At 32.1% G+C, this 12,008-nt stretch overlaps 1 protein-coding gene across 1 annotated transcript; it reads left to right on the top strand.

The window, feature by feature from the left end:
• The first annotated feature begins 254 nt into the window (after positions 1-254).
• On the top strand, positions 255-8,703 carry LOC123696466 (coiled-coil domain-containing protein 186-like). Its single transcript, XM_045642640.1, has 11 exons — positions 255-458; positions 539-650; positions 854-985; positions 1,490-1,548; positions 3,388-3,544; positions 4,032-4,200; positions 4,876-5,058; positions 5,348-5,495; positions 5,799-6,518; positions 7,326-7,413; positions 7,922-8,703. Exons 1-11 carry the CDS (start codon positions 428-430, stop codon positions 8,109-8,111), a joined length of 1,989 nt encoding a protein of 662 aa, XP_045498596.1. The 5' UTR covers positions 255-427; the 3' UTR covers positions 8,112-8,703.
• Positions 8,704-12,008: the final 3,305 nt, after the last annotated feature.

The following is a 12,008-nucleotide window of genomic DNA, read 5'->3' as shown; positions in this document are numbered from 1 at the left end:
TCACCGTTTCGCTAAAAATCGCAAAAAACTCATTTTTTTGACCTTTGACCCCGTGCCAAATTTTTAGCACACCTCGGAACGATGAGGACTTTTGAGATTTTCTTTATAATGATGTTTTGAACAACTATGCCAATATTCAGCTTTATGGGAATTTATGTAAACTTGAATGTGTAAATAGACCGGACTATAATGCCCAAGTGACAGACGACAGTCCAACTTCCTGGTATCCAGCCAAGCCATCAATCATCAAGAAAGAAAAATAAACAAACGTTAGCGGCCGTTTTATTTTTCATTGAACTATTTTTGTTCACTGCCGTAACGAATTTAATGATTCTAATGATAAACAAACCACTGTGACTATTTCAGCATACAATTCTCGTAAACAAGTGCTTTGTTGAATTAAGTTTTATATTAAATACTGACAAAAATGAACATTGAGGGAGATGGAAACTCGGACGGTATGTTTAATATTTATTAATAAATCAACGCGTTGGTATGTTTCCTGGTTAACCCATTTAAAGTTGTATTTTGGTTTTAGAGTACATTGTTACAGCTATCCAGATATTTGAATACTGTGGGGCAGACAGTTCAAGTACTTTACGGGTCGATGCCTTGATGGATAAATTCGCGCCTTTCATAAAAACTAACAGGTAATTATGGAAATATAAAACATAGGTAACTCGATTAATTTGCTTTTTTATATGAACAAGCAGCTAGGAAACCCGTAAAGATATGGTCATTAATTCTGTATAATGTTCTGTACATAATATACATTATATTTTATATGTAAGCAGCCTCATGGTATTTTTGAATCAATTAAGTTGCAAAGGTTTAGTTATATTTATTCTTTCAGAGCTGAATACAGCTACCTCAAGTCTTTACTAGACCCGGATCAGAATAATCCGGAAATAACAGTCAGCAAACTGGCTGACTCTTTAAATAAATATAGTGAGAGTCAAAAAGTCAAAGTGGATCTTGAAGAGAGGTAAGATATATAAAAATAATAATTTATGCTATTTTCTATGTTGTTTCCATTAGAAAATCACAAAAATATAACATTTTATATATCTGTATCTGTGCTTTCATAGCTAAATGAAAGAAAATAAACTGAAATATATTAGAAAAAACTTTGAAGTGTTTTATGTGTCTATCTCAAATTGTTCATATAATTTGAAAATTATTGGTTATTTTGCATGAAAAACAGTAATTTAAAGGAGTCATAATAATAAATAAAGGTTACATGGTAATTTTAATACAAGTAAGATAAACATATTAATTTAATTTTCATTAAAAACAAAATTTAATGGCTTTTGTTGAAAAGTTGGAGTTGTTTGAATGTCTGTTAAATATATTTTGTATTATTTCTATTAATAATTTGATGAAAATGACACAGATACTGAAACATAATACACTATTAATTGTGATAACCTCTATTAACCTTACAATAGATTAAATAAAAAAATTCTAACTGTTTTTCTCTATGTTGCAGTTTTAATTTGAAAAGTGGACAGGTTCCACATGACTCGGACTCGGGGATCTCTACAGATGGTAATTATTTTATTTTATTGAGTTAATACAGGGTGTCCCACCGTTGGTATTCTAAGCTCAATGGAGGTTACAGTTTTGCATACGCTGAGTACGTAAAAAATACTTATAAAATTCCAGATGCATTTTTTTTTCAAACAGATGAATTCTTAAAACTCTTTGTGTACACCCATAAGAAGCAACCCGCCCAACTTTGCCACCAGCACGTGAGCTATCGTTTAAGATTATATTTTCGTAGACTAAATGCTCACATTAGAGAAGCCTTATATGCCGGCTGCGTGAAGCTAGAGAAGAAAACATGAATTTTAAGGAAAAATTTAGCAAAAATTTTTTGGCGTAATTTTGTTGTTGTATTTTTTACGTGATCAGTGTATGCAAGACTACAAGTTTCTTCGCGTTTAGTATACCGATAGTGGGATACCCTGTATAACACTAGCTGCACTCCGCAGTTTCACCTGTGTGGCTCCGCCCCCCGTTGGTCTTAGCGTGATGTTATATAGCCTATAGTCTTAGTAGTCTTCCTCGATGAATGGGCTATCTAACACCAAAAGAATTTTTCAAATCAGACTAGTAGTTCCTGAGATTAGCGTGTTCAAACAAACAAACTCTTCAGCTTTATAATATAAGTACAGATAATAATACTGGAAACAAAACCCATTTATTTATAAATATATCCATAAAATATTTAGTTGATTTTGGATGTAGTGAGTTGAATTAACATAAAAAAATAATGGAACAAGAAAAAACAATAATCTTTTATTCTTTACCTACCTCATTTTTAGTTGATAACAAAACTACTCTTTAAACCTTATAAATAAGAGATTTATTAGTTAGCTTTATACAACAAGACAAAACCTAGTATTGAATATCTCTTTTTGAATTATCATACTATTTTCTGACATCTATATCACAGTTATTCTAGACTTTTATAACACAAGATACAACATAAATATTAACATAACACACTGCATTTGTGCAAATTTGGAGCATTGTTATTTGTACAACTGTACAGTTATTATCATAAAACAAACAATTTTCATGTCACATGAGATAAAGAACCATTAGTGCAAGACATTTAACACTAATTGCACATGTTATAAGTGATTTTTGTTTATTTTTAAATCTTTCAAAATGGACCCAGTTTCAAGCGTTTTAGTTTTTAATTTTGTGTTGTGGAATACTGTGTGTAGTTATATTAATTTAAATGATTTGTTGTTGTATTATGGTATGTATTGTTTGTGAAAATAAATGATTACCAATCACAAAGTAGAATAAAGATAGCGGAAGTAACAATATAAGAATAAATTATCTTAAAGTTTTAGTTTCCTTAATCATACAGTTCGCAGATTAAACTGATTAGCAGTTTAACATCATCATCATAGAGTTTTATTTAGACTACACTTTTATAACAACTAGATTTCCGCCCGCGGCTTCGCCCGCGTTTGCAAAGGAAAACCCGCATGCTTCCCGTTCCCGTGGGATTTCCGGGATAAAAACTATCCTATGTGTTAATCCAAGTTATCCTCTATATGTGTGCTAAATTTCATTGTAATCGGTTCAGTAGTTTTTACGTGAAAGAGTAACAAACATCCATACAAACTTTCGCATTTATAATATTAGTAGGAATTACACTGTTTTTTTCTGAAATTTTTAATATCCATCCATAAAAAATATTATTAATATATGTAATAATTTTTTTTTCAACTGTAATTTACATTTACATGGCTGAGTCTGACCCGATTGCCATGTAAACTATTGTATATATTTTTTAGTAATATAAGTAGTTGTTAAGTGTGTGTAACATGTAGCAATAAATATTTTTTCTTTCTTTCAATATTCCAGGATTCCAACTCCTGGAGGAACTGCAATGTGAACTCCGAGAGAAGTCCCATATCGCACACCAGCTGCGCAGCCAGCTGGAGTTCACGGATCGGCAGCATGAGGAGGCCATGGCAGCTCTCACTGCGGAGAGGGACTCGCTACGGTCACATCTTAATATGTAAGAGGAAACTAATTAATCATTAATATATATTTTTGTGTGAGGTAAATGATGTTTTATGTGATATATCAATTTTATTATTTGTAGGTTGTTAGATTTCTCAGATCAACTGTATTTATCAGAATTTTAATAGGAATTTTTTTATCTTTATTTTTTGTTTGATGTCTTCTGTACAGGGATAATAATGCTAATAGTAATGTTATACATAGCTGTTTGCAAACTTTAAATACAAAACACAGATGTTAGTGACATCATTGTATTAGCATGAAATTACTAATTTTAATATTTAGTACATTCTTCAGCCAAGGTCATATTATTTATTATATAATTATATGTCTTTGGTCTTTCTATGTTTGTTACGAAGCGTCGTGGGTATTTTCATTTGCCTTAACACAAATTTCTGGATCTTCTACTATTTTTTCGCTCGTTTAACGTTTTCTATCTTTAAGCACGACATACGTACAAAAAAAAATATATTTTCTTGAAGGCTACGTGAAGAGAACGCAACGCTAACACACGTGCGTCACGACTACGAGGACGTGTGCGAGCGGCTGTGCGTCAGCGAGCGGGCGCTGGACGACGCGCGCCGCGAGCTCGACGGCGGCAAGCGGCGCGCCAGACTGCTCGCCGAGCAAGTTGGCGCGCTTGAGAGCGAGGTATGCGGTGATTGAGGGTAGAAATAAAAAAAAATGTTAATGACTAATGTTAGTGAGGTTTTTTAATGGCTAGTGCTCCGCCTTGGCTAGCTAGGGTAGACAATTAAAAAAAAATCATGACTAATGTAAGTGAAGTTTTTCAACGGCTAGTGCTCCGTCTCGGCTGCAGTTAGGCATCTTATAGACATAAATCTTCCACTTCTCAATAAAAATCTTTGAACTGGTATCATTAAGTAGTTTTGGAGGTAGAGACAGACAGCTGGATGCGGCTTTGTTTTGGACTATTAAGTCCATAACATCAATGTAAATTACCCTTTTTGCTTGATCTATATCAATAAATAAATAAAAATAAACTTCCCTGCTGTAACACAGTGGTGTCAGCGACTAGCACGAGGGGAAGTACCTTATGGTTATTCGTAATAATTGTATGTACCTATATATCTTACTGAAACGCAGTGCCGGCGTTAAGGGGGGGAGGGTTCAGAGGGGGCAATGGCCCAGGGCAACAAATTCTGGGGGGCGCCAAGGTCTGAAGTTGGTTAACCTAACGCTTCCCTCAAGTGGGCGCCACAATATTTTCGCCCGGGGTGTCAGTGGCCCTCACGCCGGCACTGCTGAAACGCTTGTAACATGTTCTTTGTAATAATAAATAAATATTAACTAATCTATTTTCAGAAAGTAACCCTCAGCGAACTCCTAGCTAAGTCGAAAGAGGAGTGCCACCGCATAAACGAGATGTACGCGGGGCGGCAGGTGGCGCTGCTGGAGCACAACGAGCGCCTGCGCGCCGCGCACGCCGACCTCAGCGCGCGCCTGCGCGACCAGCACGACGCGCTGCAGACCGTGCTCAGTGAGAAGGTCATACTGGAAACACACTACATATTAGTGGAAAACTGAAAAAAATACTACACCTACACAAAAACTACTTTACACACTGGATTCTGCAATTTACGCACTGCGTAAGTGCACTTTACACACTGCGAAAGTGCACTTTACACACTGCGAAAGTGCACTTTACACACTGCGAACTGCACTTTACACACTGCGAAGAGCACTTTACACTATTTGTATAACTTTAAATTATTTATTTATTATATTATTAAAGTTTTAAAGTAACATTACCATAATTATTTTTTATAATTTTCAGGTTTTGCTAGAAATGGAGCTAAAAGACATGTTGAACAAAACGAACCAAACTCACTTAAAGTTGGACCGTTCCATCGACGTCAGCTACACTGAGGACCAAATGCTGACCGCTTTGGACAGTCTTAATGCTGAGAGTCGCTTTTCTTCTGGTAAGAGATGGTTAAAGTATATAAGTATTGAGTTAAAGTATATAAGTATTAACAATGTGATTAATTTTTCATTTTCGTGTGATTAATTCCTTGTGTTTTGATAAAGAATGTAAGATTTAGGGTGTTATGTTAATATGTTTAATGCATATAGAAAACGATTGTTTCAAAAAATCCTTTATTTTTTGTCGATATTACAGTCTTACGTTTTTTATTAAAATCTCTTGCTTTTACCATAATTTAAAACAAACCATACATTGTGCTTTTTTATTAATCCCCATACTAAGCAATAAGTCATTTATCTAGACAATCAAATACTCGACGAAGAATCGTTCGTCAACAAGTTGAAAGAGGAACAAGGGCGCGCAACTAACATGTCGCTTTTCGACGAAATACGACTCAGCTTCTGTAACATGTCCCGAACTAATATCACTGAGATTAGCTCGCACGATAAACTTTTTGATACATCATTTATAAACGTGGCCACACAAACAGATGAAACGGAAAAAACTTGCATGGACGCTGAAATTCAAACCATACAATCTATAATGAAATTGGAAACAAAGTCAACTCAAACTATTGGTGTTAACAAAAATGCTTTGGCACGAAAAATACCAAAATTAACCCGGCCAATTAAAAAAGATCCACCCAAAATACTAGTACATACAAGCATTCAAACAGAAACTAACACTTTGAATAATAATACCACTGATGTTTGTAAAGAATGCATTAATTGTAAACAGTTAGAAGAATTCAATGATTATACGACCAAATTGGAAAGCGATTTCAGAAACTCGCACGCAACCGTTGCAAAGATGAGACGGGAAATAGACAGTTACGAGAACAATTTAAATGTTTTAAAGAAATTCGTCGACGAAGGCAATGAAAGGAACAACTATATGAGAACAGTAGTAGATAATTTAAAAGCTAAGTTGGTTGTGTTAGAAGAGAAATGCATGGACCAAGGGGAACGGATAAAGAGTTTGTGCTGTGAAACGTGCGCAGCGGAGGCCCAGACTGAGTGTGGTAAACAATTGTATGTGTGTGTAGTTAGATTTGTGACGTTCTGTGGTGGCTGGTTTATTATTTTATATTAAAGTATTATGTATTATAGTTTAGTATTAAGAATGTATTATATTTTATAGTCCAGTAGGTTTAGTTTAAATTTAATAAAGTAATTATTTTCAGTTTTCTTTAGATTAGATCTTAGAGATGTTACTCATCAGTCATCACTACATAGTATAAAACAAAGTCGTTTTCTCTGTCCCTATGTCCCTTTGTATACTTAAATCTTTAAGACTACACGGATTTTGATGCGGTTTTTTTTAAATAGATAGAGTGATTCAAGAGGAAGGTTTTAGTATATAATTTATTAGGTTTTAGACAAAGCAGGCGAAGCCGCGCTCGGAAAGCTAGTGTATTATAGTTTAGTACTAAGAATGTATTATATTTTTGGGTTTTACTCTCTGACATTAGTAGTAATATTATTATTTTTAAGTGTTTTTTTATTTATTTTATTTTATTAAGTGGTATTTTGTTTAGTTTAGCTATGTAAATTGTGTTGTCCTGTAGTTAGATAAAGTAGTTAATGTTTATATATAAGTGTATTTCTTATAGTATCCAGCATGATTGTATAAAGAAATATATTTTTGTTTTTTCAAGGATGTTAATAATTGAAATATTCCAATATTATAGATCCAGGTCTTTATTTGTAGGAAGACGTATTTTAAATAAGTTTAGATTTTATTTTTATTTTGAGAAGTTTAATTTATTTATAAAATCTAGTTTAAACATTCAAAAAACAGTTTGTATTAAAAAGTAAATCGTTTTCAGATCAAGTGTCAGTGTGCTCACAAACTGACTTGCCGTGTTCGTCCTGCGTGAAACGGAACACGCCGCACCGACTTAGAAGGTATTTATGGTAAGTATCACAACAAAACCTATTAAAAAATTAGGGTAAGAAAAAATTATTTCATGAGGCGGGTTCAAATAATGGCGAATGTTTACTTATGTTGTTTATTAGTGTTTGTTATTTCTGCATTACAGGCTTTGCCTATCGCAGACACCAGTCCTCTCCAATTTATACTATGTAATACTTTGTAACTTTAGTTGTAAGTTTTTGAGGAAAATAAATAAATAAATAAATATTAAAATATTATTTCATGTAAATCCTGTTAGAAAATTTCCAATGACTTATACAGTTTGTGCATTACTTACTTATTTACGTATTAACTGTTCTATTCTATTATAACCACTTTTCTACAGACTATTGTCTAATTCCATATGTATTTTGATTTTAATATTTTTTTAGGATATTAAAATTTATTATTAAATACCATATATGTTTAAATATTTCATATTTTTTCTATATATCCTACAAGTAGGTAGGCTTCAAAACTATCACATGTCTCACTCTAGTCTATTTTCAGGGAGCCGCTGAGGTGTCTGTTCCAAGTGTTCGCTGTGATTTGCTTCCTCTGCGCTATATCCGTACTATATAACGTGACACAAAGATGGCATACACGCTGTTCACCAATCACCACGTGGAGTTGGTTGCAGCCTCACGATCTGATGGATCTACTGTTCCGTATAGAATATGTAGCCGATGTGCCTATGTAGGTTGTGGAATGTTGGGTAAATTGGGCAATTTTGCCTTTAAATGAGTGTTGGGCAAATTTTTTTGTATGTAAGCGTATGGGCAAATTTTGTTTAAGTATGCGTATGGGCAAATTGTGTGTGTATTAATGACATTAGCAAACATTACATGTTACGATGTGAAAATAGATCCACTCAACTCATATTTGTGTGAATTAAAACTTGCCAGTTTGTAAATGTATGGGTAAATTTGCCCATACGACGATTCAAAGGCAAATACGACCTTCTTGTTCATAGTAAAGTCACTGTATAATAAATATGTAATTTTATTACTTTTAACAACGCCAATTTAATTAATTGAACAGAGTGCTATTATTAATATATTAAATTCAATTGCCTGCAAGTATTATTAATAATTATTATTATTCTCTGCAACTAGACTATGGAAATACATGGAGTAGTCTAAAAAATTGCGCACAATTCCAAAGAATTTATGTTATATTTTTATGTAAGACAATGTAAAGTTGTGTTGTGAATTGCATGTGAATTTAAATTTTATCGAATTATTGCATTTAGAATTAATTTTTATAGATTAATAAAATATAATAATGCACAAGAGATGTTATGATTATTATTAGATTTTATAAATCCTTTGTAATTTTTTAAACTTATTGCCAACATGTTCTGTTAAAAAATTTCATTGACCTATTGACAATTGTAACATTTTATAAAAATACTTATTTCATTATCTTACGCGAAAACGTTAAGTGTAATTTTTATTACAGTAATAATATAATAATACTATAAACTTTGAATAAACAAGTTCTAAATAATGGGCGTAACTATTGCTTTCGTTAATATAATCAGAATATAATTCTGTGATATACCAGTGCCAGTTTTAGTATTTAAGATAATTTTAAGTTTTCGTTGTATGTTAAAAAGATATCAGATAAAATTTTAAACAAAATTGAACTTAAATGTCATGGAACTACAGCATTAATTAGAATTCTGTATTTTATTTTCAACTAGCTTCCGCCCGCGACTCCGTCCGCGCGGATGTCGGTCTTCGCGTGGATGGTTTATTTCTCCATTTTGAGTAGGTACCTACCTCTGACAATAACATCTTATAAATATCTATTGGACCCAATTCCCAAATACGGCTAGGCCTTTAATAATACGCAACGTGTGTTCGCGGTTCTACGGAACAACGTCTATGGATAAAACTGAAAAATTAAGATTAATTTTTTTCTACGTATTTTTCCAGGATAAAAAGTATCCTATTTTACGCCCAGGATAATGAGGTATAATTATACCAAGTTTCATCGCAATCGAACCGCTAGTTTTCACGTGATGCCTTCACATACAGACAGACAGACAGACAGACAGACAAAATTTTTTTTAATCACATATTTGGGTTTGGTATCGATCCAGTAACACCCCCTGGTATTTATTTTTTCAATATTTTCAATGTACAGAATTGACCCTTCTACAGATTTATTATATGTATAGATAAATTTTCAGGATTTTTTTCAATTTTTGATAAAAACTCCTTATTATAACATAAATATTCTTTGTTTTTAATTGTAACATAGATTCAAGTATTTTTAAATAATTTTGAATCTCTTTTGCATTTTATTTTATGTTTAGTTTTAATGACTTTTAATTAGTTTTTATGTTAATAATTTTAATGAACATTAGTATTGTGTTTTAATCGTTTTTACGTCTAGATTTTGTTTTGTTAGTTTTTTTTTCTGGGTCTATTCTATAATATGATAGTCATTTACGTTTCGGTTTCATAATATCCAGATAATTAAAGAAAATAAACATATCAACAACGATGACGAACAACAGATAATTAAAGAAAATAAAAATTTAATAACAGTTGACAAAAATTATATATCTTAATACTCGTAGTTGATTCTCATCTAAAAGGGAGAACAAAAATTGGAGATATGTTGAAGACAAAGCAGATATGGTATGAAAAATTGGTGCTTAGACGAATTTAAATTTACATAATTAAAATTGCAATTTTGTAATTTAGCTAAATTGCTCACATGAGCAAATAAATTATAGATTTTTTAATAAGGCAACATTATTTGTTTAGCATTAACGTTTCGCTGTTTTAAGTAAGCTGTGTTTAAAAGTTTCGTCATATATATATTTTTTTTAATTTAAGTACCCTTTACAATCTTTTCATTATTAGACAGTACAGAAAAGTGCTTGCCCAATAAGAAAATGCAATAAAATTTATTCATAACACGTCACTATAACATACTTATAATTTTACAACCAACGATTTTATTTAAATTAGCTTATCTACCGGTTTGTTTTCCCACTATCCATAAATTTTAAGTTACCTATTTTCTTTTGTATCATTTATATTTCTTTACGTATTGAACGAAAGGTACAAAATCTTGCGAAACATTACGTTCCATTTACATCAAACGAACAGAAAGAGCATTCTTTCGTGATCTTTTAGTGTAAACGAAAACTCGTATTCAGTGTTGTTCAGTATTAGAACATTGCATATAGTTCGAACGCACTAAGAACAACGTAAGAATGCTCTACGCCTGTTTACATGATAAGAATTTGACGCTCGTTTGATGTAAATGCACCGTTACATAAAGCATGCACAGGATAAGGTAACAAAAAATAGGGTTTCGTACACTTTCAATTGTTTTTTTTTTTAGTATATTATTAATTAAGATTATTACAACTCTATGACATGTTGTTTATTACTTAGTCACGCATTTATTTTAGCATTTAAAATAAATTGGTTTTAAATATATTCTTGTGTTTTATTTCAATCCAAACAAACCAAACCTCATTTGTTTATTTTACGTTAACTTCATTTGCATGTAAATCTTTCTCACTTATAATAGCTAGACTGAAATCTATTTTAAAAATAAAAATCGTGTAATTAAATTATCTGAAGGACCTTTATTAAAATTTTAACTAACATTAGTTAGCTCTATCAATTTCGAAAAGCGAAGGTATTAAGATTTTTCTCAAAACTTCCCCCCGTAATTAGAATTTTACTACGCTCGTAGACTATTATAACGAAGATTATAATTATAGTCTGCTGAAGTTTCTGTAAATTTAGTTTTAATGAATAAACTCAAAAACTACTTATCGATTATTATTAACAGGTTCACTGTCCAGCTTATAGAGTGAGAATTGTTCCACACGTCCAGTTATGTTTTTATGTCCGTCCAGCAATTATTTATGATAAAACGGTACATCTGTTACCTATGTCCCGACACTATTTGGTATATAGGTTATGTTCTGTCAAGTCCACCTGAAATAAATGACGATCTCTCCACGTTCACTGTTAAAAACAGCCTGGAAATCGTATGGACGACCAGACCACATATGGTCTGTGGACTAGTAGTGCTATATACTCTACAGACCATATTTGGTCTGTGGACAGTGAACCTGTTAACCTTTTGAACGCCAATGACATCTATAGATGCCATGCGCAATCGTGCCCTGTGCGCCAACGACACCTATACATGCCAAGAAACAGATCATAGATAAACACAAAATAAACATATTAAACCTTTACTTTTACGTGTTTTATTTATACAGTTTATGAACTGAATCCCCAGTTATTACATAAATATACACAGTAAACAAAATTGCCAAGTAGTTATTCAAATATTTGATGACAAAAAATAACTTAATTAATGGCTAAAACAGCATGTTCTCTCGCGCCAATGACATGTATACGTGCCTACTAGTGATGTAGTGTAATATTCAAGTAACTTCATTAAAATTTCAGCGAAATTACTCTAATTCGCTTAATTTTTGTAATAACTACAAAAAAAATATATAAGCTTAGTCACTGAGAAAAAAGGTAAATACTACATTCTTTGGTATAATACCATATTGTCTATATTGTGGATATTGTTGATTTGAATA

This window comes from Colias croceus, chromosome 12, assembly GCF_905220415.1.
Source record: "Colias croceus chromosome 12, ilColCroc2.1".
Lineage (NCBI taxonomy): Eukaryota > Metazoa > Arthropoda > Insecta > Lepidoptera > Pieridae > Colias > Colias croceus.
This window is presented reverse-complemented; position numbering and strand designations above follow the sequence as displayed.

What these genes read in the sequence shown, in the direction of transcription:
- LOC123696466 (XM_045642640.1), top strand. Translation starts at nt 428, where the DNA reads ATGAACATTGAGGGAGATGGAAACTCGGACG. An exon ending in GGGAGATGGAAACTCGGACG is followed by an intron (nt 459 to 538) that starts GTATGTTTAATA and finishes TTTTGGTTTTAG; the next exon opens with AGTACATTGTTACAGCTATC. An exon ending in CCTTTCATAAAAACTAACAG is followed by an intron (nt 651 to 853) that starts GTAATTATGGAA and finishes TTATTCTTTCAG; the next exon opens with AGCTGAATACAGCTACCTCA.